The 26,461-nt window shown below is 36.5% G+C and overlaps 2 protein-coding genes and 1 long non-coding RNA gene across 5 annotated transcripts; 1 reads left to right on the top strand and 2 right to left on the bottom strand.

Annotated features, from left to right (window-relative positions):
- Positions 1-3,157: 3,157 nt before the first annotated feature.
- On the bottom strand, positions 3,158-9,445 carry LOC130556840 (uncharacterized). Its single transcript, XR_008963250.1, has 3 exons — positions 9,112-9,445; positions 8,911-9,033; positions 3,158-6,045 (listed from the first exon to the last, which is right to left on the bottom strand). It is a non-coding gene; the product is annotated as an uncharacterized LOC130556840 (long non-coding RNA).
- Positions 9,446-10,605: 1,160 nt separating this feature from the next.
- LOC130557254 (potential E3 ubiquitin-protein ligase ariadne-2-like) lies at positions 10,606-12,823 on the bottom strand. The gene is made up of 4 exons (XM_057338895.1): positions 12,636-12,823; positions 12,160-12,263; positions 11,870-12,019; positions 10,606-11,374 (listed from the first exon to the last, which is right to left on the bottom strand). The coding sequence occupies exons 1-4, from the start codon at positions 12,706-12,708 to the stop codon at positions 10,928-10,930; spliced, it is 774 nt and encodes a 257-aa protein (XP_057194878.1). The 5' UTR covers positions 12,709-12,823; the 3' UTR covers positions 10,606-10,927.
- A 31-nt stretch (positions 12,824-12,854) lies between these two features.
- Positions 12,855-24,930, top strand: LOC130557253 (uncharacterized). 3 transcript variants are annotated; one of them, XM_057338891.1, is made up of 12 exons: positions 12,855-12,980; positions 14,655-15,877; positions 15,984-16,106; positions 16,194-16,290; positions 16,366-16,475; positions 16,650-16,720; positions 18,466-18,594; positions 18,863-18,961; positions 19,094-19,222; positions 22,950-23,108; positions 23,436-23,490; positions 23,759-24,930. In XM_057338891.1, exons 2-12 carry the CDS (start codon positions 14,701-14,703, stop codon positions 24,793-24,795), a joined length of 3,186 nt encoding a protein of 1,061 aa, XP_057194874.1. In that variant the 5' UTR covers positions 12,855-12,980; positions 14,655-14,700; the 3' UTR covers positions 24,796-24,930. The 3 variants fall into 3 exon arrangements, with proteins under 3 accessions (XP_057194874.1, XP_057194876.1, XP_057194875.1); XM_057338893.1 differs by having other exon boundaries at positions 15,956-16,106; XM_057338892.1 differs by lacking the exon at positions 18,466-18,594.
- The last annotated feature ends 1,531 nt before the right edge of the window (positions 24,931-26,461 follow it).

The raw sequence follows: 26,461 nt of genomic DNA, 5'->3' as shown, positions 1-26,461 counted from the left end.
TATGTTTAAATTAAATTTATTGATTCCTAATAAGAAAACTACTTAAAAGGAACAAATGTGTGTTTTCCCTGTATTTCTAGAGGATCTTGAGAGATTATACGTCTCGCATCTAAAATTTGGGAACACCTGAATTAACATGAAACCAACAATGAGCAATACAGTTGTCAGCATTTATTAATCTTGTTTATTGTTAGTTAATGCCAAATACAATTGTTCATGTTAGTTTATGGTGCATGTTCAATGTTTTTAAAAATATTAGTAAATACTGAAAATAATGATTAACAAATGCAGACATGTAATCTAATGCTTAACTAATGTTAACAAATGCAACATTGTAAAGTGTTAAAAATATATTAGTATTCTATTGCAATTCCATCAGTAAAGCATATGACAGATCTATGAGTTTGTAAATTAAAAGTCATTAAAATTGTATTCATATAATGAGATGAAACGTCTTACTATGGCTTAAATGGTTTAATAATAATGAGATGGGTCCATAGTTTTGTAAAGTCTAGTTAACTGAGGTTGTGCAGGGCAAATAGGGCACCCCTCTGTTATAAATCGTTTTAAATCTTTTAATTACTTTATATCTAACATAACATAATTTTCATGTCAAATTCTTAAATGTAAATCTAAGAGACTGTTTAATGCAGCTCACAGGCCATGAATCCATGAACGGTATATCTGCAAGGCATCATCTTAATTTAGCATTTACATTTTGCCAGATATCTGAACATCAGAAATGAAATAACTTGCATCTAAACGCGGTTTGAAAAAGCACAAGCAATTTGTCCCTTCACGCGTCCCGTAGTTCGGTTGTTTTAACTTTGTTTATTAGTTAGCATTAGCAGAATGTTTTCATTTTTTATTTACATAGATGGATTTAACAGTGTTTGCATATTATTTACAAGAACCGCTTATGGTCACAGAACGGGAAATATTGGAAATAAACTCTATATTACCTGTTTTTATTCAGAGTTGTCTGCAGAACACAACACTTTTCATAACACGTTTTTTGTAAAAGCAAAGAAAGTATAACAACAACAACATCTAGTAGACTCTACTGCATCTAACTGTCGATGAAATGATCTGTTGTCTTCAGTGAGCGGACACAGACTGTGAGGAGCGAGCTTTAGATGGAGAAAGAGAGAAAGTTTTTCGCGGGGATGTGAATCCTCTCTTTTCTAATTCGGCTACCGTTCTATTTCGCCTACCAAAGGGCGCCAGCCTGTGAGGGCAAATGGGCAGCGGCTCAAGCCACAGTGCCACCGTGAACGTGTTCCAGTTCCCGTCAGTCCGCAAGTTTCAAAGGAGAAATAACTGAAATAAAACCGGAGGGTGGCGGCCTGGCGGGATATGGGTGTGAAAAACGGGAGACATAATTAAACAAATCAAATGAACGAGAGCAAGCGGCCCCCTGAAGGGCGGGGCCCCTGGGCTGGAGCCCAGTCAAGCCCAATGGTAAGTCCGGCCTTGATGATGATCCATAAAGTGACCGAAAGTCGGCCTCGACGGGACATTCTAAAACGCTTAACGTGAAAAACGCTTAACGTACCTAAACAGCGATCAAGGAAAACCAAGTTTCTGTCAAACCTTCCTTGTACTAAACACTTGCTGTTGTCAAAAGAACGAGCTCTTGGTCAGTGGATAAAGCGAATAATGTCACGTTAAGCCTTTTCTCCCCCATAGAAGTCCATTATAAGGAAACAGCTTAACGTGGCATAACGTTCCTAAACAGCGATCAAGGAAAACAAAATTTCAAATTTTACTTCTAATAAACACATGCTGCTGTCAAATGAACGAGCTCTTGTTCCGCGGATAAAGTGAATAATATCACGTTAGACAAACTTAGACAAATTTCTGTCATTGTTTCTAAAAGCTCTGATAAAAAGGGACAGAAATATAAATGAGCGTCAGTAGGATAATTGGCGTTGCCGTTTATCCGCAGACCAAGAGCTCGTTCTTTTGACAGCAGCAAGTGTTTAATACTAGGAAGGTTTGACAGAAATTTGGTTTTCCTTGATCGCTGTTTAGGTACGTTAAGCCACATTAAGCGTTTTTGTCATGATCGTGGAGGTGAGACACGGACAGAGGACCCAAATGCAGACAGAGGGTAAGGGGTTAACAAACAGACTTTAATCATAACTACAAAACATGAAACAAAAACCCACGTGGGGGTAACACAACAAAACAGGGGACTATAATAACATGACAGGACTAGACTAACTACACTTAAACAAGACTAAAGTTTAAACATTTGACATAACTACAAATAACTAAACTAGACTAACAAGAACTCACCAAACAAATCACACGAATGACACACACAATGAACCAGCCCAGGACAGAAAACACAAGGGCATTATAAAGGGGATAAATCAAGAGGTAACAGGTGCGGGGCATGAACTAATAACGAGCACTAATGAGGAAACAAGAGGGCAGGAACAATGACAAGACCTGGAGAGAGTATGGCAAGCCAAAAGGGCCAAAATGCCTCTCTCCACATGAAACAAGAGATTCAGTCTTTTCTTGAGTTGGGCTCTTGACCCTTGAATTTTATAGGTTGTTTTATTAGCATGCTGTATCTGTGTGCTTTTAAACTACATTCCTTATGGCAATGCAGTGAGAAACTAATCGAGTGTTGATTGGGGATCATTAAAATCACCATCATGTTGTGGTTTGATTCACTGATTTCATCTCATTTGAGTGCTGTGCTGTTGATTCAATTCAATTCAATTCAATTTTATTTATATAGCGCTTTTCACAATGTGCATTGTTCCAAAGCAGCTTTACAGGAGCAAATAAGACATTATGACATCTGAACGATCATGAAAGAACACTATAAGATCAGGGAGTTTGAGTACATTTTGATATCTAGAAACATTTGTAAAAACAGGACACAAATAAAAACTTAATCTACAGCGTAACTGCAACACACAGACATCAAGAATCATTGTATGGATCTCAACAATGGTGACAATCAACAGACTAATTCAGATAAACCGCAATGAATGCTGGGAATAATGAATGAGTTTTGTAGTATGATGTTACCCAGCATGCATTGCAGTATAACATTTTCGTTTGGTGATTGTCACCATTATTGAGGTTCATACACTGATTCTTGATGTCTGTGTGTTGCAGTTATGCTGTAGATTAAGTTTTTATGCTGAATGATTGAAATTTACTCATGTCTAATAAGTTGTATTTAATTTTAAAAAAATGCTTGTAATCTGTTGCCATAATTTTATTGAGTAGAACTAAGGTATTACTTTTTACAGTGTACGATTTAGCCTAAAATATTATCTGAACTGAAATAACATTATTTGGAAAAACATTAATTGCTATACTTGCTTACTACATTATGACATCTGAACGAATGCATAGTATTAGAGTTGTTCCCTACGTTATAAATTAAAAACTCTCTTTTCAATAAAACAAGTTAGTATTATACACCATTTTTTTGGTCTTTAGAATGGCCCTTTTTATTTAGGCCTAAAAATATTATTCAATTCAATTTTATTTATATAGCGCTTTTCACAATGTGCATTGTTCCAAAGCAGCTTTACAGGAGCAAATAAGAAAAACACAGAAAGGTAAAACACAGCACAGTGCATGGTGTTTATAGACCAAGCAAGATCATTATAATAAATAATATCTAATAAATAAATGAATAAATAAATAAATAAATGCAGTCTCCCGGTGAGCAAGCCAACACTGCACTGCTCTGCTGTGGCGAGGAACCCAAACTCCAATGCTGAATAATGGAGAAAAAAAAACCTCGGGAGAAACCAGGCTCAGCCGGGAGGGCCAGATCTCCTCTGACGTGTCATAGCTGCACTCAGTGACCCCGACCAAAGCCACCGAGCAACGTCCACGAAGAACAGGGAGAGCCCACGAGCCGCGACCCAGGAAGCCCCACCCGCCGAAACCGTGCAGGTCCAACCCGGTCCCATTCCGCGATCAACAACAGACAACAGAGGAACAACCAGGGAAAAGTAGTAATGGCATAATTAACTTTATTCCTCTGTTGTCCGACATCGACCACAAAACAAGACCAACCAGACCAGACCCACACAGTCCCAACAAATGAAACGCCCCGAACCACAACCAACAAGCCCCCCCACTCCCTACAACACCCACCCAGCTACCTCCAATCAAAGTCACTGAGTGCAGCCATAACTTCAAACTGCTGTCGTGTGATGTAAGTTTAGCATTAAATACCAAGTATTGTAAATTTAGCATTTATGTGACAGGTAGTCCGTCTTTGCTCTCGGTTGGGGATGGAATTGTCTGAGCTGGGCCGGCCAGATGGTCGCCTTTTTCTTGGGTGGTGATGGAATTGCCTTGGATGGAGCTGGGATGGTCAGTCAGTCCACAGGCTCTCGCAGGAGGATGGCACGGGATTTTCCGATGTAGCTGGCGTAATCTCTAGTTGTGGATGGGCATATGACGTTCATCTGGGCCTGGCGGAATCTCTCCCTACCTCGGGATGGGCATCCCGAGGCGAGGGCAGAAACAGAAAGAGAATAATTAGCGTAGCTGCTGTTCATTAGCTATGTATTAGTGAATGCTTGGCTGAAAAGATGTGTCTTTAATCTAGATTTAAATTGGGAGAGTGTGTCTGACCCTCGAATAGTATCGGGGAGGCTATTCCAGAGTTTAGGTGCTACGTATGAGAAAGCTCTACCCCCTTTGGTGGATTTAGTTATTCTAGGTGTTATCAAAAGTCTGGAGTTTTGAGATCTTAGAGAGCGTGATGGGTTGTAGTGTGGTAGAAGCTCTGTTATGTAGGTAGGGGCTAAACCGTTTAAGGCTTTATAAGTAATTAAAAGAACTTTAAAGTCAATACGATACTTAATGGGTAACCAGTGAAGGGTTGATAACATTGGGGTTATGTGATCGTATTTTCTGGACCTGGTTAGAACTCTGGCAGCTGCATTCTGAACTAACTGTAGTTTGTTTATTGATGCTGCAGGACAACCACTAAGCAGTGCATTACAGTAGTCAAGTCTTGAGGTCACAAATGCATGAATAAGCTTCTCTGCGTCAGCCACACATAAAATATTTCGCAATTTGGCAACATTTCTAAGGTGGAAGAAGGCTGTTTTTGTGACATTTGAGATGTGATTTTTAAATGACAGGTTGCTGTCTAATATAACGCCAAGGTCTTTAACTGTATTTGTTGGAGTAACAGTGCAGCCTTCAATTTGCAGGTCATAATCCGAAATATTCTGCTCACGTGTCTTTGGTCCGATAAGTAATATTTCTGTTTTATTAGAATTTAAAAGAAGGAAATTACAAGTCATCCAATGCTTTATATCGTCGATGCACTCTGCCAATTTGGATAGTTGGAAGGAATCATCTGGTCTTGATGAGATATATAGCTGAGTATCATCTGCATAACAGTGGAAGCTAATTCCATGTTTTCTAATAATGTTTCCAAGGGGCAGCATGTATATGGAGAATAGCAAGGGTCCTAAAACCGATCCCTGAGGTAATCCACAATTTACTTGCGTTAGATTTGATGAGTCTCCATTTAAATGGACAAATTGATGTCTGTCTGATAAGTAAGATCTGAACCATTGTAGTGCCTGTCCCTGAATACCGGTATAATTGTGTAAGCGATCTAGAAGTATTTTATGGTCTACAGTATCGAACGCATTATCTGAACTGAAATGAAGTGGTGGAAGTGATGGATCAACAACACCTCAAAAAGGCAGTTAGTCATAGGTTTTATACACAGTATTATACAGTGAGAGTTGAATTTTAAACATATTATACATACACAAAACAAAAATACATAATTCTTATATATAACAAGTTTCTACTTAAAAACATTTCTACCTGCACACTATAACCACTATAATCAAATAAATTATACTTGTGACATCTAATAGAATGCAGATTTTTGATGTTGGAATGGACAATTTGAAGAGAGAGAGACCAGACATCAGTCTGACACTAGAAATCTCCCAAAGTGCTGCTGTATGACTCACAGTATGGCACCCACTACACAACATCTTCAAATGACTCTAAGACGAAGAACTAGAAAAAGAACAACAACAGAAATTAGTGTGCAGGATTAATTGGGATGTCTATAATATGTTTGACTATGGTTCATCTAAAAAATATTTTTACAGATGCTTTTATCCAAAGTGACTTGGAAGAATGTAATGCTGAGAATTTAGACAGACGGGTAAAGGGAAATTTGTAGCAGGAATAATTGTTAAATGAAGTAACAGCTAGAAATTCTGGCTGTTCTGTTTATAAAAAATTCAATAGGCTGAACTAGTCACTTTATGCATCATTGGACTGCCCATTCAGCATCGGTCTGCCCCTCTTCAACTACCTCTTCTGACATGTTAAACAAAGCCTGCTCTCTTTGTCACTTTAAACAGACTAATAAGCTCTTTACACTACTTCAAATCTGTTGTATATTTCAATGGTTTGCACTCTATCTGCCATTACCTAACTTCTGTTTCTTTTTTTTTTTAAATATCCCTGCTTGTAAAAGTTTTATTTTACATATATATAATCTGTATTTATCTGTATTTTATATATATATTTTAATTCTGTGTAGTGCTAAATGTATGCACCATGGGTCTGAGAGTCATCATATGTATGTACATGTGGCAGAATTGACAATAAAGCAGACTTTGACTTTGACATTGATATAAAATTTTACCACAATTTATTGTTCTATGTATGTTCAAATATATTAGATTATTGAATATATTGACATTTAATAAATAGGAAAATATAATGTTACTGTCACGGTCCCACCGTCTTGTTTATGAAATTCTAGTTGTGTGGAGGATCGGGGCAGAGTCCTTAGGTTTTATGTGAGAAAACCATGAGTTGTTTGTTTTTACTTCTCATGTGTTTTCTCGTGTCTCGTCATTGGCCCCGCTCCTCTCGTTTCCTTGCTATCTTTCCCTGAGTGTTTGATTACCCACACCTGCCCTGTGTCGTTATCCCTCGTTTGTGTTCCCTTTAAATACCCTCTTGTTTCTTTGTCTTGTGTTTGTGTGTTACACCCCCTCGTGGGTTTTTGGCTTGTTTTATTAAAGTCTTCAGTGTTACCCCTTCATCTCTGCCTGCGCTTGGGTTCTTCCACGCTCTGCCGTGACAGTTACTTATAAACGTCTATTATGGAAGCATATTGGTAGCAAATTTCAATTTGAGATTCAATACGCAAAATGGCAATGCAGTATGTTAAATGACAATGCATTTATGTATTTCAATATACATTTAAAACAATAGATGTGCAACATTAGGTGAAAAATGAAATGAAAATTCAGTAATATAATTTAAATTAGTCAGTTCCTACATCAGTTTTAATATATAATTTATATAGATATTACGCTCTTTAAGTTGCAAAATTAAAATGCATTCCCCAGATTGATTTTATATGTTTAAGATAGTCAAGCAAAACTGTAGCAAAATGATGGTTCAAATGTTATTTTCCCTAAATCCATTAACATTAACAGGTTGAACATTTGGGATTGCATTTTCATTTACACGCAGCACGTTGAGTGTTGCAAAATTCAATGGGGACTAGAAAATGCATTTCGAGCTGGCCACGCCCCCCTTCCCGATACAGCTTCATTGCTTGAAGGCGGAGCCAGCATCGCTCGTTACGTGCGTTAATGTGCGGCTGCAGACAGAGAGCTGATAAAAGCATTAAATCGCTTGCACATACACGTTTTCATCATAAACACATGAAGTATTTGTTTTCTTCTTAGTGGATATCTTAACATGATCATTCAGAAATTGTTTTTGGGGCGCAACATTTCAGTAACTTCAGGAATTGAGTTACACTGGATCTGTCACAGCCCAAACTATGGAATGATTTTGCAGACTAAATTAAAAAGGAATTGCAAACTGCATTTGCAAATGTGTATTCTATTTGTTTGTGTCAAAATTGTGACATAATTCAAATGCAATTGCAAACCGTTTGCATTTGCATTTACGCGAACATACAATGTCTGCCAAATTTCAAAAGGAAAAGCAAAGTGTATTTGCAAATTAATTACCTGTGTCTTACGAGTTACGACCCTGCCATATTTAAATCGCAATAGCAATTCCCCATATGCTATTTCACTTTCTCTGGCATCGCGTATTAAGCCTGCCAAAACTCAAATGAAATCGCAAATCCCTTTGCATTTGCGTTTCCTCTGACTTGTACAGAAACCTGTCAATCAATGGCGGGGGTGGGCTTATTCAACGGGGCGTGTTTGTATTGGGTGTTCAAACAGCAACATTACACACTAACTAAAGTTTGAAAATTGGCATCACGGGGAATGGCCACTTTAATGCTTTTATCAGCTCTGTCTGCACTGCACTGCAGCTGCACATCAATGCACATAATGAGCGATGCTGGCTCCGCCTTCACGCAATGATGCTGTATCGGGAAGGGGGAGTGGCCAGCTCGAAATGCATTTTCAAGTCCACATTGAATTTTGCAACACTCAACATGCTGCGTGTAAATGAAAATGCAATCCCAAATGTTCAACCTGTTAATGTTAATGGATTTAGGGAATATTACATTTGAATGACAATTTTGCTACAGTTTTGCATGACTATCTTAAACGTATAAAATAAATCTGTGGAATGCATTTTCATTTTCATTTTGCAACTTAAACAGCGTTAAAATGTCTATTTAAATGATATATTAAAACTGATGTAGGAATTGACCAATTTAAATTATATTATTTCATTTTCATTTTGCACCTAATGTTGCACATAGGTTGTTTTAAATGTATATTTAAATGCATAAATGTATTGTCATTTTACATACTGCATTTCCATTTTGCATATTGAACTTACATATTGAAATTGCTACCAATATGTTTCCATAGTCAATGTGTGACGTAATCAAACATTAAAGTTTAATAGTATCATACAAACCTACTCCACCAGGCATTATGAGCACGACGACAAGAACAGACAGATGTTCAATGTTGCAAGACTCAAATGTTTCATCATCTTCAGGCTCATTTTGACCAAAAATCACCCTTAGGGCTCCTGGATCTGAAAAATATTACTATAAAATATTTTTCTACCCCTGGGTCAAGAAATGTAAGATCGCGAATAAAACCTTAAATTTACCGTCTACTCCTGGAAACAAATTTAAGGCTTTTTCCTTCAGCATTCCAATGGTGAACTTCTCAAATTCATCACTTGATGTTGCCACGGACAATATTTTAATCGCATTTTTATTAATCCTGATGCGGACCTGAAACGCCATTCTGGCTCTGGTCACGTATTGTCTGACTGCAAAGCTATAACAAGGAAATATATTTTAGCCTACTCATAAGTTTCTTTCTCTTTCACTTCACTAAAATATGCAAGGGCGTCGACTTGCTCCATTAAAAGAAAGACTTCCATGCTGATAAAGCGACATGGTCCCGCTGAAACCCAATGTTGGACAAGAGCTGCATGGCAGCTCTCAGACACCACATTTAAGCAAACCGAGCGCGTTACCCATAGATATCAATGGACACCTCTTGAAGCGAATTTCCATGTCAATATTTGACAGCTCTCAGCGTGCATGACGTCAATGGATGACATCATACATTTCTATGTATTGCGGGATAGCGTACTGCTTTTCAAAGCATTTTGCAACCACTCCTTTTTACACCCAAATTTCACAAGACAAAGTCCACTGCCCAAGATAGCCTTGGTATTCCCTTTGAGTCTAGGCTTTATCTGTGACTCACACCCAAATGTTTATGTTTCTTGAATGTTAAATGTTGGTAAAATACTCAGCTTGAAACAACCACACAAGGTGAATTTATTGAAAGTTAATATTATTATTATTATTATATTTGAGAACACTTTTCCTTAAAGAAGAATTTCAACTTTATACGATTATCTGCAACAGTCACACTAACCTTACTTGTACCATCTGTGTGGACATCATATATATATATATATATATGTAACCGCTCCTACTCGCCCGCTCTGCGCGGGCCTCGAACTGGCGTCGGTCTGGATGGGAGACGGGCACTCTAACGAGGAGGCTAAAGACCACAGTCTCTAGCGTCTGTCGCTAGAGCGTCTCTGTTGGTCGGGGAGTGAGGTTTACACACTGCACAGCTCTTCACTAGCTGGCCTCCGTTACACTCACCCCTATACCTCACACTCCCATCCGGGTCACGGCACCAATGTAACCGGTCCTACTCGCACCGCTCTCGAACCAACGACCGTCCGGATGGGAGACGGGCGCCCTAACGAGGAGGCAAAGACCGCAGTCTCTAGCGTCTCTGTTGGTCGGGGAGTGAGGTTTACACACTGCACAGCTTTACACTAGCTGGCCTCCGTTACACTCACCTCCCTAAACCTCACTCCCATCCGGGTCACGGCACCAATGTAACCGGTCCTACTCGCCCCGCTCTTCGCGGGCCTCAAACCGGCGTCGGTCCGGATGGGAGACGGGAGCGCTAACAAGGAGGCTACAGACCACAGTCTCTAGCATCTGTCGCTAGAGTGTCTCTGTTGGTCGGGGAGTGAGGTTTACACACTGCACAGCTCTTCACTAGCTGGCCTCCGTTACATACAGTATATACAGTATATATATACATAAAAGACTGTCTGAATACCTAAAGGATTAAAGCAAAATGCATTTTATTTAAAATAATAGTAAAGTATACATGCATGGACATTAATTACTGAGTAATATTAAAATCAGATTGTAAGCATGGTAATACATAAAGTTCAGGTATAATTTGGTGGTGGTCCAAAAATGACATAATGAGTATCTTTATGAGGAACTTAGAAAATTGATGATTATGGACATAACAATGCTGTGTGCTACTTACACTTTATTAAAATCTTGAATATACAGAAAAAAGATATGTAATCAATTAGCTTTCTAAACTCTTCCTCTTCTTAACTTTAAAGCTGCTTCTGCTTTAACATCTGCTTAATCAGTTTGTCTCGGTGCGACACCGGCTGAGCATGAAATGAAATGAGTAGAAGTTTTTAAGCAGTCATAGGCAGATTTTAAACAAGCAAAGCAAAACTGCTTCTTACAATTACGACATGACATTATTTTACATCCCTTATTGTGTTCTATCAACACGCCACAAAATGGACAAGCACGGATTGCTGGACACTGGACATGAACACTGGACCCCTTATACACAACTGATGTGAAAGTAATCATATCACAGCCCCTCAGCAGCTCCTGGTCAGCGCGTCTACATCCCACATTACTGCATTGATCAAGACGAGGCCTAGGCCCTTTCCACTCTCTCTCACACTGCCAGCAGAATTCAAAGATTCGTCCAGTTTTCACCGTGCAAACTGAGCACTCCACGCAGAGATTGGAATCATCCGATCTTTCTATTAAAGTGCTGCAACCAGGACACTGAAATGAGGAGAGAAAAGACAGAAATCCACAGTGTTACGTTTGAGTGTGACACATGATCCATCTCTAACATTAACTCCAGTATGAAGACCAATGTGTTCTTTTACTTCCACAACAATATTTACCCACATCAAAATGCTCTGAGTCACTGACAAAATAATTTTCTGTAAATTACACTGCCTGTCTTTTTGTTCTTGTATTATTATGGACATTTTTTTATATTTCCCTTGAATCCCGACCTCAACAATATAACTTTATAATAACTTAAAACATGCCTTTTCCTCTAAATTAACATCTCAACTGATACACTAGCACATCACAGATCCTTAGACATTAAGCTTCTTTCTGTCTCTAGATTCTGACTTTTCTCTGAATCTCTTTCTGATTAAATCTCTGCAGCATCTCTTACATCTCTGCCTTTAAATATCATAGAAATACTTGTTTATATCAATACTTTAATCACAAGATTTAATAAAAATACAGAAATGTACTAACATCCCTTAAGTCCAATAACTTCTTAACAGTGTTTGTCCCAAGCCTCTCCTCAAAACTAGACTGCTCATCAATTGTAAGTTTTGCCAATTTGCGCACTTCATTATATGGCCATTCTTTCCTGCACAAGGGACATCTGAATTCAGCCTGTCCCTGAAATTAAATACCAGAGCTGCTGGTTAATCTTCATAGCACTATGGCATTAATACATTATTAATTCATTAAAAATATTCTGAGGTATTACAATTAGTATAAGTAGTAGAATTAGTATACATGTCCACAGACATACTCACATCTTTCAGTTGAGCTCTGCAACAATCAGTCAGTGTCTCTGGATCAATGACATGACCGCAGGACAGCTGAGCCCTTAAAACACTGGGGTCATCATCATATTCATCTAAAAAGGTTTACAATGCTTTGTAGGACCATTGTCCCATTGAAATCTAAATCTTAGTAAGTCATGCTAGTTATATAGCCAACAGAGTAGTCTACATGGGGTGAGAAAAACGTTTGTATTTTCACTAACGTCTCTGACTATGTTTAAAAGCATGTTGTTATTCTTAAGTTGTACATTACACTTTCACTTTCATTTACCATGTATTAAAGCCCTGTTTACTTTAAAACATCACTAAGTCAAAGAAAGAAAACAGGCCACGTCCTCCCACCTGCATAACAATATTTTATACTATGAGAAACTCTATTAAATATAAATTACAAACGTCAGAATGTGCACAAAAATACATAACGAATATAGCCTATTAAAACTTACCGAGATCGCTTGGTTTTGACACCAATTTGATGCCTTTGTCGAATGGACTGAACTTCTTTATGTCTTCTGACATTGTAAACTAGGTTGATTTCGAACAATCGTCTGTTGTACGCGTCAATTTTGGGCTGGTGTTTTTTTTTCCGATCAGTGTAAGCAAGCTCTGTTCGTTTGCTTGCCTCAGATGTTCCGCCCACAGTCTGCGCACTATCACTTTCGCTACTGGAGAATACTGTGACACAATTATAGGGCTAACCGTGGAGATTAGCCCTATTGAACGCTTCTTGTAAGCTTTCAACATAAAGAAGTCTACGTGCATGATGTATCCATTTGATCGTCGTGGTCATGGTTAGTGATTATAATTAGACTTTTTATTAGAATTATGCTGTAGCCTATTACGTGTACAGTTCAACCGAACAATAAGACTTTGCATGTATTGCGTTAATACCAACTATTAATACCAACTGTTGGTATTGTAGGGCATTGCAACCAGTGCAACGTTAGCCTATGTCATCAAATGTCAATCACAAAAATTGACGGCGGTAAAGTTAGTTTGACTTTTGACATTCATTAGATATTCGGTTCCATCGGTCTCAATATATATACTGTATATTATAATTTTACAGCTTTTAATGAATGCAATTGTGTAAATCCATTGAACAACGTGCATTAAAGGGAATCATATTCTGAATATTTTACAGCTGTTTGATACCTTTATTTTAAACGGTGTCAGTTTAATGAATTTAAGTAGGCACAGTATATTAAACATTTAAAAAGTATGGTTTCTGTAAAAACAATACATATGTTTAGAAACAACAAGCCATGTGCATTATAGGGAATAATATTATGAATGTTGTACAGTTGATTTGATACCTTTATCTCAAATGGTGTTGTCGTTTAATGGATTTATATAATTGCATACATTTAACATTGTAAAATTATTATAAAACACATAAAATGCTAATTCCAATAAACAGAGCATTATGCAATAACAGGGATGTTTTTCTGAACACTTTAGTGTAACGTGGGTGGTGAGGACACGGAGACAATGACAGAGGACCCAAGTGCAGACAGTGGGTAAGGGGTTAACAAGACATTTAATAAAATATAAATACAAAACAAAGACCCACGTGGGGGTAACAAAACAAAACACAAGGGTATAAAACATGACACCAAGGACTAACTACACCTAACCAGACTAAGACAACACTTGAATTAAATACAAAATAACTAAACTACACTGACAAGACAGGAACTCACCACATGTGACACACACACGACAGTACAATGAACCAGCACGAGACAGAAGACACAAGGGCATTATAAAGGGGATAAATCAAGAGGGGACAGGTGCAGGACATGAACTAATTAACAAACAATAACGAGGAGACGAAAGGGCGGGAAAAAAGACGCCACACCGGAGAGTGGAAGACCAACAGGGACAAAACGTCACTCTCCACATAAAACAAGAGGTTCTATCATGGTTCTGCCACTAGGCCAAGAAAAGCAAGACAAGGTGGGCAGAACCATGACACTTTAGTGTTGGCTTATTAGTATAATGTCATGTAGTTAAATTGTTTAATTAATTTGCATGGTTAATACAGTAGCCTATAATACAGTCTTCTAAAGTTAAACAATATGTTTTGAGATAAAGCAATGAATATGTTGCAATTATTTAGTAATTGTTACAATGCATATAAAAACAGACATGCAAGCAAGGTAAGTTTAAATATCTCTTCACAGATAATGTTGAATCTTATTGGTTCAACTAAAATGAGAGGGTAAATAAATGATTAGATCATTTTTATTTTCTGGTGAACTATACAGTTTCTGGTGAACTATACAACTATACTCAGATCCATATAAAGCATTAAAGTAATACATATTGGCACTTACTGCACGTATGTGAATTACACATTACAAAATAAAAAAGAACTGCATTTCAAGCCAAGTTATTAAAGATGTGTATTCAAATGACTTTAAATAGTAAAAGTTAACCTGTAAACCTTTTCTAATTTGCAGAGTGTAATGCCCTGGTAGACCCTATTACAATGTGCAAATCTGAAAGATGTTATATTGTATGGCTCGTAGTATACTGGCCCAACTAGTATTATGTAAGCACACAGATAAAGTGATGCTGTCTGACCGTCCATCAGTGGTGATGTCTGGAGGCCAATCGCTTCTGATGTCTGGATGCTTATCAGTGAAAATGTCTAAATGTTCTTTGCTGATGATATCTGAAGACCCATCGCTGATGATGTCTGGACGCTTATCTATGATCATATCTGGACACCCATCAATGATGATGTCTAGATGCTTATCAGTAATGATGTATAAACGGCCATCAATGATGATGTCTGGACGTTTATCAGTAATGATGTCTGAACACCTATCAATGAGGACGTTTCGACATCCATCACTGATGATTTTTAAACAACCAATAATGAGAATTTCTGGACAACCCTTAATGAGGATTTCTGGCCGCCCATCAATGATGATGTCAGGACGCTTATCAGCTATGATATCTGGACACCTAACAATGAGGATGTTTGGACATCCATCACTGATCATTTCTGGACAACCATTAGTGAGGATTTCTGGTCGACCATCAGTGATGATGTCTGGAAGCCCATCAATAAGAACATATGGACGTCCATCAGTAAGGACGTCTGGACGCCCATCAACGAAGACGTCTGGACGCCAATCAATGACGACATCGGGACGTCATTCAATGAAGACACATGGATGCCCATCAATGAAAACGTCTGGTTGCCCATTAATGAAGACGTCTGGATGCCCATCAGTAAGGCCGTCTGGACGCCCATCAATGAAGACGTCTAGACGTCCATCAATGAAGATATCTGGACACCCATTAATAAAGACGTCTAGATGGCCATCAATGAAGATATCTGGACACCCATTAATAAAGAGGTCTGGACTCCCATTAATAAAGAAGTCTGGACGCCCACTAATGAGGAAGCCTGGATGTTCATCAGTGAAGATGTCTGGATGCCTATCAATGAAGATATATGACTACCTATCAGCAAGGATGTCTAAGCACCAATTATTAAAGATGTCTGGACACCCATCAATGAAGATGTCTCTAAAGCTATTCATGATGATATCTGGATGGAAATCAATGAGGATGTCTGGACGCCTGTCAATAGGGATGATTGGACGACCCTCAGTGGGGATGTCTGGAAAAAATAATGAAGAGTTCCAGGAAGAAAAATCTAATAAAAAAGGTATTATTTGATGTGGTAAACGTGCTATGTGCAGAATTCTTATGCTTCAGTTTAAATTATATCTATATAATTTGTCAGTTCAAACATTTTGTCAATTCTTGTATAGGAAATATCGAATATGGAACCAGGTGTAAACAAGATATCCAGGTTGCAGAAGACAGTTATAGTGACGAGCAAAAAAAGCAAGACTTCCTTACTGAAACTGTCAATGAAACATCTACACCTAAGAGTAACTGTTAACTTACTTTAATTTTCTTATTGAATTGTCAAATTACACTATCATATTGTAATGTGAATGCATCTCTGGGTTATCAAGGATACATTGGATTACAAAATCAGGGAGCCACATGCTATTTGAACACAGTTCTGCAAATACTCTTCATGACAGAGGATTTCAGAAAGGCTGCCGAGAGGTAGGACTTTTTAATTGTTCTAATGGTAATTATAGCTGCTAGAACAAATTCAAATATAACTAGTGTGTTTTACAGGAATCATTCCACCATTAGTAATCGCATTGCACAGTTATTTGAGCAATTAAAGTCTGGAGAGAGAAACATTGCCACAACTGAAGGAATCACAGCTGAACTTCAAATAAATGGTGGGTTTAGGATTTGCTTTTTAAAGTAAAATATATCTTAAAGTTTGAATGCAAAAAGACCACTTAAACATTGAAAACAAAAAAGAAACCAAGATGTAAACATTTTTAACTAAATTTAAGTTTATTTAGTTGTTTTCAAACATGACTCATTCCTGGTTCATGTTAATTCATCAGTTCATAAGCAGGAAGATGCTGCAAAATGCCTACAGAAGATACTTAACAAGGTTGATCCTGAGATGGCTAAGGTGTGTATAGTACCACAGACAGATAGACGTCACAATTGAGTGCTAAGTTGCACATCAGCAGCACAGCCATATTGGGAATGGCAGGACTTCCCCATACACAAACACGTGAACAGGGGCGCTGCTTTTTTGTTTTCATTACAGTGGCCGAAACTGACTGTTTCTGCGTATCTCATGTTGATCTTGAGTACTTACAGAATAGAAGTAGCACCCTTCAAATATCCGTAGAGTCTTTAGTTTTATCACATTTATAAAAGACAGATACAGTTGTAAGATTATTTCCGAAAACATACGATGCGTGCGGGGGGGATAGGGGCGGAACTAAAGCACGTGCGCACCCATTGCCAACAAAACACAGACATATGACTCAGTTTCACTTACCGCGTGCGGTTCGTGTCTGGCATCTTTAGCGCTGGGACCGCGCCATCTATCAGTTTCAAGCGATCTCCAAATCCAGTGTTATATCCACCATTTATATAACGTTCCTCACCGAAATGCAGTGAACTAACAAACACAGCTGAACTTCGCGAACGCAGTGCGCTCTTGACGTGTGCACATGCTCCTCCCACTCTCCTTGGTAGACGCGTGGGCGTGCTCTTTCATCTGGCCCTCACAGGTTGACGCGTGGGCGTGCTTTTCCGGGAGAATTGTCCAATAAGGGCCTAATAAAAGTACGAAACAAATTTTCATGTTTGAAAAAAAAGTTCCGAAACCTATATGAACACTGGGGGAGTATATCGAGCACAGAAATACTACGTCCAACTCGTTTTTTGACAAGTTGAGCATGTCAAGCATGAGAAGACATGCATGAAACACCGTTGCACCCCCATTTAAAGAAATTGCTTTTCTGTCATCATTTTAGCTTGTGCTCCAGGTAAGAGCATAGTTTGTTCACACAAATAAGTGAGACACTCACAGTGAGTCTGCTTTCTATGTTTTTAAACCAATAAAAGCACACAGGTATACTTCAAAACAAACAATTAAAAGATAAATCTGCATGGATCTGCATAAACAAAATAGAATACTATTTTTATTCAATATTTTAAAGTGAACGAGCTATGCATGTTTCATGTCAACTATTTCCTGTTATTTTTGTTTTCTTGCACATAAAAAGTATTCTGGTCGCTTCATAAAAGTTGAACCACAAGAGTCACATAGACTTTTTTAACAATCTTTACTAACGCTACATTGCTGTCTATGGGGATCAGAAAGCTCTTAGACTTCATCAAAACGGTCTTTATTTTTGTTCCGAAGATGAAGGTAGGTCTTACAGTTGTGGAACGACTTAAAGGAACAGTTCACCCAAAAAATGAAAATTTTGTCATCATTTGCTCACACTCCAGTTGTTACAAACCTGTATTAATTTCTTCTATATGGGTGTCAATGGTGACACAAAACGGCTTAGTTACTTAATTAAAATATCTTCATTTTTGTTCAGCATAACATAGAAATGTTCATTTTTGGGTGAACTATGTATCAGCAATGGGCCAAAGCTCTCAATGTGCTGTGTTTAGTCCCTACTGTAACCATGGCTTGGTAAACTAATATTGTTAGCTGTTTGACAAAATTTTATATTCTATGTAAATGTAAATGTTTGATTTTACAGGGCTAATGCTCCACATCTATGTAGCTTATTGAGACAAATGCAGATATATGAAATAGTGAAAGAAGTAATTGACATATTTTAGTTAAAATGCATTCGAAAACTAATTTTATTATTCATTGCAAATTTTATGTCCACTTTATAGATATTTCAGGGAATAAAGGTGAACACAACTATTTGTGAAAAAACAGCAAAACATCATGAACCTCTGAGACAATTAAACACTTTTTTCACTATATCCATTTCCTTGGAGTCAAATGTTCATATTAACCTGGTAAGAACTTACTTGTTAACATGATTTAAGTGCGTGTGATTTTTCTTTACACAGAAAATCCCTTTCTGAGAATAGTTTGATTATAGAATGATTATTAAAACAGCTTTGCAGCTGTAATACACAAGCATTAACACAAGTATTAATATGCTTTGATCAAATTTGAGGTCTCTCATTGTTGTTTAAATTGCTTCACAAATTATTTTCAGCTTGTTAACCCAGCAGGTTAACATGGACACATTGTTTAATTAATGTTTAATTTGTATTTCAGCAAAGTTGTTTTGATTCATATTTTGCGCCGATCAAAATGTGTGGGGAAGACCAACAAATCTTCTGTAATGACTGTCAGATGTTCATGGATACAGAAATGGTGAGTTTTCTAAATGTTTTTATAAACAATGTGCTTGAACAGTGAGCTGTTGTTAGAAAAGGGTTTAAACTGCACTTCTATGTTAATTGCTTGAATGCCTATATTGTAAGACATTTTGATTGTTTCTTTCAGAGCTCCAGTTTGCAGAAGGTCCCTTTAGTTCTGGTTTTGCACCTGGAGAGGTTTGAACTGGATTATGACACGATGTGCTGTGTGAAGAATAATTCATTAGTGCAAATTCCTGCCCGATTATCAGTTGAAGTAAGATCCATTTGTGCTTAGAAATGTTTGGGTTTGCGGGAAAAACTCAACTTCACACATTAACATTTATTCAAGATACATGATTTTTTTTTGCACCATATCATATTTTGATATTTTTTAGTGCATTTCATCACACAAAAAACAACTAGAAGTTGTAAATGTGATTTAAGAGAGAAAAATGACAAACATTTACCATAAATGCTTTCTTTGTTGCTTGAAATCGGAATGAAGTATCTGTACATATTTTACATAAATATTTATGGCTGTATTCATTTAACACCTGAATAATCACATAGGCCCACTAAACCATAAAGAGTAACAAATAAACAGTATAAACTAGGGCTGTCAAACGATTAATCGTGATTAATCGCATCCAGAATAAAAGTTTGTGTTTACATAATATATGCCGGTGTTCTGTGCATATTAATTTTGTATTCATAAACACATACACATAAATGCATATATTTAAGAAAAATATAAAACATAACTATTAATAAACTTTTATTTACAATTTCAATTATTGGTAAATATAAATGAATACATTTATAATTTATAGACATGTATGTGTATGTTTTGTCTTTATAAATACAAAATTAATATGCACAGTACACAGATATATATTATGTAAACACAAACCTTTATTCTAGATGCGATTAATCGCGATTAATCGTTTGACAGCCATAGTATAAACTGATTAAAAATAATTGTTAATTCTGTCATTATGACTTGTAGAGTATGACTTATACTTCCCCTTTAGTGACCTGTTAAATTGAGAACCGGTATGACTAGATCAGAGAACTGAAAATTGTTTCATCAACTGAACTGTCCAGGGGTCTCATTTATAAAACTGTGGATAGGATCCTTACTAATAGTGTACGTGTGCCAGAAAGCTAAAAATAGCATACGCCAAAAAGTATTCAGACTTATAAAACTCTGCGTACGCACACCTGTAACCAATGATCACTTTATAAATCACAAATCACCTGCGAGTGTGCGTACGTGAATCAGCCTCATATCCCGCCCTGTACATGCCCATTTTTAACCATAAACAGTCAATGCAAAGAACCTCATGAATGCTTATTCGTATATTAATGAGCCTGGCATCCAATCTGCTTGTTAAGCCTAACGTCACGCACCATAATGGACATACATTTTCAGATGCCATAGGAAAATATAAAATAATGTAAAACTGCCGAAAACCCCCGATCCCATCCTTTATCTCTGTAACGAAATCACAAATGGCCACACAAATGCGATTCACTGCAATTTACAAATTAATAATTATTTCCTGTAGATCAGTGATAAGAGCATTATGTTAACAACGCAAGGTTGTGGGTTCGATCCCAGGGGATTGCACATACCTATGTATAAATGTATAGGATAATGCAATGTAAGTCGCTTTGGATAAAAGCGTCTGCTAAATGCATAAATGTAAATGTAGTAATTATTAGAACTATATTACAGCCAAAGAAGGACTCATGCAGCATTTATATGTTCACAGCATTTAGACTGATCATTAACACCGCATTAAAATCACATCATTAATTAGTAGTGTCCTTCAACTGAGATCAAATTTGAAGACATAATTGTAAAAGACGAATGTTTCTTCATTCCTGTTTTGTTATGAACACCATTATAGTTAGGACTAATAACAAGGACATAAAGAGAAATGATTGTGCAAAAGTTTAATGGCTGTATTTCCAGACTTTGACATTTGATGATTATGCTCGGTATTTAAGGAAAATATATAAGTTATATAGTTATTTATTTGCACTGTGTTCTGCCGTTATCGTATTTGATGCTCTCCTATTCCATGCAGTCGGCACATCTCCTCCTCATGCGCTCATAGCGCCCAGTCAGCAAATTTCCTTTGGTGCAGATCTGCCCCAAATAAACTGCTGACCTGTGGCCCACTTAAGAAAGTGTTCCCAGGCCCAGATCTGGTCCTCATTTTCTCAGCCACAACTCAACCAGATCTGTGCCATAATTTCACCAACAGTGAGCCATATAATAAAGAATGATGTGGCCCACATGTGGACCTTATATGTCATTCTTGTTTGGCTGAGTTTAGTATAGGACTGACGGCCCTTGTGTGGGCCAAATGTGGCTGATAGACCAAAAGCCAGAATTATCCCAGAATTTAACTATATTTACATATATTAACATTTTTTAAATCAAAATATTCAATAAACACAATTAAACAATATTAAACACAAACACTGATTCTCACAATTGATTTTTTTATACTACACTCAACTACACAAATGTATTCAAAATAATTTGCTTTTGTTGTGTTACTCAAATATCTACAGGTACTCTGTATTCATTTGTAATCAGTTCTTTTATAATTTGTAACATTCGAAGAGTCTATCTTGCATTTCTGTACACTAAGACATGTGAAGAGTAAACTAACATTCTAAGAGTAAATTTACTAGTTACATCAGTAATAACGTTATTAAAAATAAACAATTTAATCCTTTAACAATTCTCCTTCTAGAGTCATTGTCTGTGGGGATCACTTGAAGGGAAATCTGTTGGGAAAAGTATATACTGACATTAAACATCTTTTATATTACAGCATACTTCATTTAAACACTGATTTTGTTGGTAAGACCTTCACATAAGAATTAAAACAACAATTAAAAGACAAAAACGTTAATGTAAAAATATGTATAAGCAATTTGAGCCTAGTTTGATTTGTCTGGAAAGTGGAGAGTCCATTTTAGCGTTATTTCATCATTAAACCATTATCGCTGAGGAAACCCCATATTTTTGCGAATTTGACAGCTTTATTAATGAAACAATTTATAAAATCCTTAATCACATGCAATACTGACACAAAATGCTACATATTTCAATAAAATAACTTTGAAATGTCAAAACATCACTTACCTTAACATGAAAAGTTATGAGGAAAGAAGAGAAAGGTGCTATGTGGACTTCAGCATGCACTTGATTTCGGCGGAAAATGTAATGTGTTTTTCCACATACAATCCAAATGTCAGCCACAAGTTGATGTTTCCCACTGTGTGCCATGTCCAAAACATATGTGGTTCTCATGTGTTCGTTGTTATCTGGGCCATATACCCCAAAATAAGATGTGAACCAATTGAACATTCCCGCCATTTTTAAAGTTATGGCAAAACGAATATGGCCCATATTTGGCCCATATATGTTCAGACATGCCATAGCTAGGCCAGATGTGACAGATGCTTTTCACATGTGGCCCAAATATGCTTGCTATCTGGGCGCTGATTAAATATTTAGATTGAATTTTTATTTAAAATTTTAATTGGATTTTACAAGTAGGTGCAAACAATTATCACTCAATACAAGCGGAAATAACTCTGCAGATTTAATCTTTGTGATCATGTGGATATTTAACGGATATGAGGTGAAATTAAATGTGTATGAGGCATTAATGCTAATAATCGTTTTTATCACACTTACTTTCTACAATCTAACTTGAGTTCAAACTCACCATTGTGTCGCCCCTTGTCTCCAGAATGTGCATACGCACGGGTCAGAGTTTTCTTACAGGTGCACACATTCTCCCGTCAATTTAGCTTTTAATAGATCACAACCTTTGCCTGGAAAGTGGCGCACGCAATGTTTATAAATGAGACCCCAGATCATTGAAAACAACTTTCATTTTTGGATGACCAGTTTGTTTCATTAGTAAATGAGTTGTATAATAAATAAAACATTTTATTTTCTGCATCTTCAGGAAAAGGCTGATAAAACTAAAAAGTACTGCTATGATTTGTATGCTATGGCCAACCATGTTGGTTCTCTCAATGGTGGACACTATTATGCTGTCATCAAATCATTTGAGGACCAGCAGTGGCATAGATTTGATGACAGCTCTGTAGAAGAGATTGAAAAGGTAAACAATCAGTTTGGACTACTGTATTTTTGCAATATAGTATGCAGTTTTTTGCAGTATTTACAATATTTCCACTTAACTTGTGATTATCATACATCTGTTAAACAAATTTGTGTTTCTTTCTGTAACTACATGCCTTTTATGCTGTGTTTTCCATTTTTGATGTGGGTGTCAGAATGCTCTGTAGTGTTTTTATATTGACTGTGTGTTTTGTATTGTTTGATTTTTGGGGATTGATTACATGGTTCTAAGGTGACTGTTTGATTTTAAGGACAGATAAGATGTTTACTGTATGGTTTAATTTATTGTATGATCTCTGATTTTCAGCATGATCTGGACAATCACTTATCCAGAGAAGCGTGCATACTTTTGTACAAAAAATGTGAGTTGATATCAAAATATTTCATTTATATATTTAATGTTTCATATCTTACTCTTTTGCTAACTAAGTATTTTCATACTAATATGATGGTCTGAATTCAACCTGACATGAATATGTAAAAAAATAAGGTTGGCTATGAAATTAAACACATGTTTAATCACACAAATTATCAAAGTGGACATTGTAGCATTGTAGCATTTTAAAAACAGTGATACTTAACACTTTACTTTTTTGTCTCTGTATGACATCCAATTTATTCTTTCATTAGCCCTAGAGACTGCAGGTCATTCCCAGACATTAGAAAAACAAAACATAATGAAAAAAAGAAAAAACAGTGAATGTGAGAATCGTGAGAAAGATGAGATGAACACTGACAACGTCAAATATAAATGTGAGAATCCTGAGGAAAATCAGATGAACACTTACAGCACTAAAGATGAATGTGAGGTTCCAGAGAAAGATGAAATGAACACTGACATCAGAGATGAATGTAAAACTTCTGAGAAACATAAGATGAACACTGACATCATCAAAGATAAATGTAAAAATCCTGAGAAAGATGGGAGGAACACTGACAGAATCAAAGATGAATGTGAGAATCCTGAGAAAGACGAGATGAAGACTGCCATCAGAGATGACTATGAGAAAAATGAGATGAACACTTTTAACACTGACAGCATTAAAGATAAATGTGAGAATCATGACAAAAATGATATGAACACTCACAACATCAAATACGAATGTGAGAATCCTGAGAAAAATGAGATGAACACTGACAACGTCAAATATAAATGTGAGAATCCTGAGAAAAATAAGATGAACACTGACAGCATCAAAGGTCAACGTGAGGATCCTGAAAAAGATGAGATGAACATTGACAGCGTCAAAGATGAATGTGAGGATCCTGAGAAAGATGATATGAACACTGACATCAGACATGAATGTACAAGTCCTGAGAAAGATCAGACAAATTCTAAGATCATCAAATATTGTGTAGAATCACAATATAATTTTGATCTGGAAGATCAGAACGTAGATAGTACCAATAACTTTGCAATTAATGGATGTTCTCAAAGTACAATAGTTGATCTTGAAGTTTCTCAGAGTCTGCTAGAACACACTGATGATAACTCTGAAACAAATGCAATCACCCTGCAAATTATGTCAGATGAAGACTCTATATCTGTAATGCACAAAAAAATTTGCAATTTTAAAAATTTGTATGTCAAAATCATCACTTTCACTTCAATACTCTTCTGCATTTTCTTACTTGTTTTTTTATTATTGTTTTTTAAAACAAAATAATGAAAAATTCTACTGTGCACAAGTATGAAAGAAAATGTCAATTGTTTATGTTTGTTCAGACTGTTAAAACTTGAAATTTGTCTTTTTACACATACAGATGTCACTTCCAGAACCATACTCAATAAATCATGTTGATTGTGCTATAATTGACACCTGACTTTTAATAGTATTGTGTTCATAAAAAATAATTTTTCACATTAGTCACACTATAGCTCAATTAGAGGGAATTCTCAAAGATACACCAGGCTCCATCACCCAATCACAACGTGACCCTTTACCCAAATACCCAAAAACTAATCACCACACCTGATCATCACCCATCATCTTATATAAGCCCCTACACTGAAAAAAATGATTTTTTGGGGTAGTAAATTTTCTTAAAAAAAACAAGTCTTTCTACATAAAAAAAGTTAGTTGATGTGTGAACTTGAAAATGTTGGGTAAAAACTAAAGCGGTATTTAAGTTGCGCATGTATTGATTAAGATAAGTAAATACTAAAATGTAATATTTGTTACATTTACACTGATTACTCAAGTATTTATAACAACGTAAAAAACGTTGTAGATTTTATTTAAGTTTCTTAATAATCTTTAGAAGCGCAACTGAACAATACAAGTTGGTGTCTTTTCGCAATATTTTTCTAAGTAGGCCTACTTAAAAAAAATTCTTAGACAAGTGAACGGCAACTTATTTTAGTTAAATTTAGTTTGATATTTTCTAGACAGAGAATTACTCTTGTGTTACATATCGAAGTATTCGTCAATGCGCATGAACGAGAAGCCCGCCATTTGAGGGATGGTTTCTGAGGGAGCGGTATCATCCACACAAGCAGGTATGTTTTAAAGTTAACGTTAATTGTCTCCTAAATGTTTTATATTATCGTTATTTTGTATTATTTCTCGTTCATATATGTTTAGCTAATGTTAGTGCCCATGTTACTGTAATTTATAACTGTTTTGCAGCGACAATGTCTTCAGGTCGTGCATTTTCAGACAGGTTGTTCTTTGCGACATTTAAGTAAGTTATTCGACAATGTTTTTCACAAGCATTTCTTTATTTTCACTCGGACAAGTGAATGAACAAGAGCAGTGATTCGGAACAGTAAAGTTATATTTGGCATCACATTTGTATTTTTTAATATGACAATTGACAATAGGCTAACTTTTATGTGTGAACTTTTATCTTCCGCATCCTCTCTCCTTATTACTTTGGTGTACTAGGCGATACTGTTTTATCCAATTAGCATTAATTCGGTGATGGCCTGCGCTTTAGAGTGGCAGACTTTATTAGGTAGAATTCAGGAATCGACTTGCGACCTTCCATTTCTTTCTGTATGATGTGGCCTTGCAAAACATGTACATTGATGTAGCTCATCAACAGTTGAAAAATAATACTGTGGTAAGTTAATGTTGATGTAGTATAATACTATGAAGCAGAAATACTGTGTTGGGATTGATTTCATTGGTGGTTATTACTGCAAAACCATGTCAACTCAGACAAGTCAACTTTATTTATATGGCGCTTTTTACAATTTTCATTGTTACAAAGATGGCTGTACATGAAACATATTGACTATAAGCAAAATATTAAAGTTACACAAGTTTAAACAAGAAAAAGTGAACACACACAGAAAACAGACACGCTCACAGGCTCATACACTACCAC

The sequence above is a fragment of the Triplophysa rosa genome, linkage group LG7 (genome assembly GCF_024868665.1).
Source record: "Triplophysa rosa linkage group LG7, Trosa_1v2, whole genome shotgun sequence".
Taxonomy (NCBI): Eukaryota; Metazoa; Chordata; class Actinopteri; order Cypriniformes; family Nemacheilidae; genus Triplophysa; species Triplophysa rosa.
This window is presented reverse-complemented; position numbering and strand designations above follow the sequence as displayed.

Excerpts from the sequence above, each read along its gene's own strand:
- LOC130557253 (XM_057338891.1), top strand. The coding sequence starts at position 14,701 with ATGTTATATTGTATGGCTCGTAGTATACTGGCCCAACTAGTATTATGT. Across the intron at positions 16,721-18,465 it reads TTGATCCTGAGATGGCTAAG|ATATTTCAGGGAATAAAGGT; the intron begins GTGTGTATAGTA and ends TCCACTTTATAG. Across the intron at positions 18,595-18,862 it reads CAAATGTTCATATTAACCTG|CAAAGTTGTTTTGATTCATA; the intron begins GTAAGAACTTAC and ends TTTGTATTTCAG.
- LOC130557254 (XM_057338895.1), bottom strand. The coding sequence starts at position 12,708 with ATGTCAGAAGACATAAAGAAGTTCAGTCCATTCGACAAAGGCATCAAA. Across the intron at positions 12,264-12,635 it reads GTCAAAACCAAGCGATCTCG|ATGAATATGATGATGACCCC; the intron begins GTAAGTTTTAAT and ends AAACCTTTTTAG. Across the intron at positions 11,375-11,869 it reads AGTTATTGGACTTAAGGGAT|TGTCCTGGTTGCAGCACTTT; the intron begins GTTAGTACATTT and ends TCCTCATTTCAG.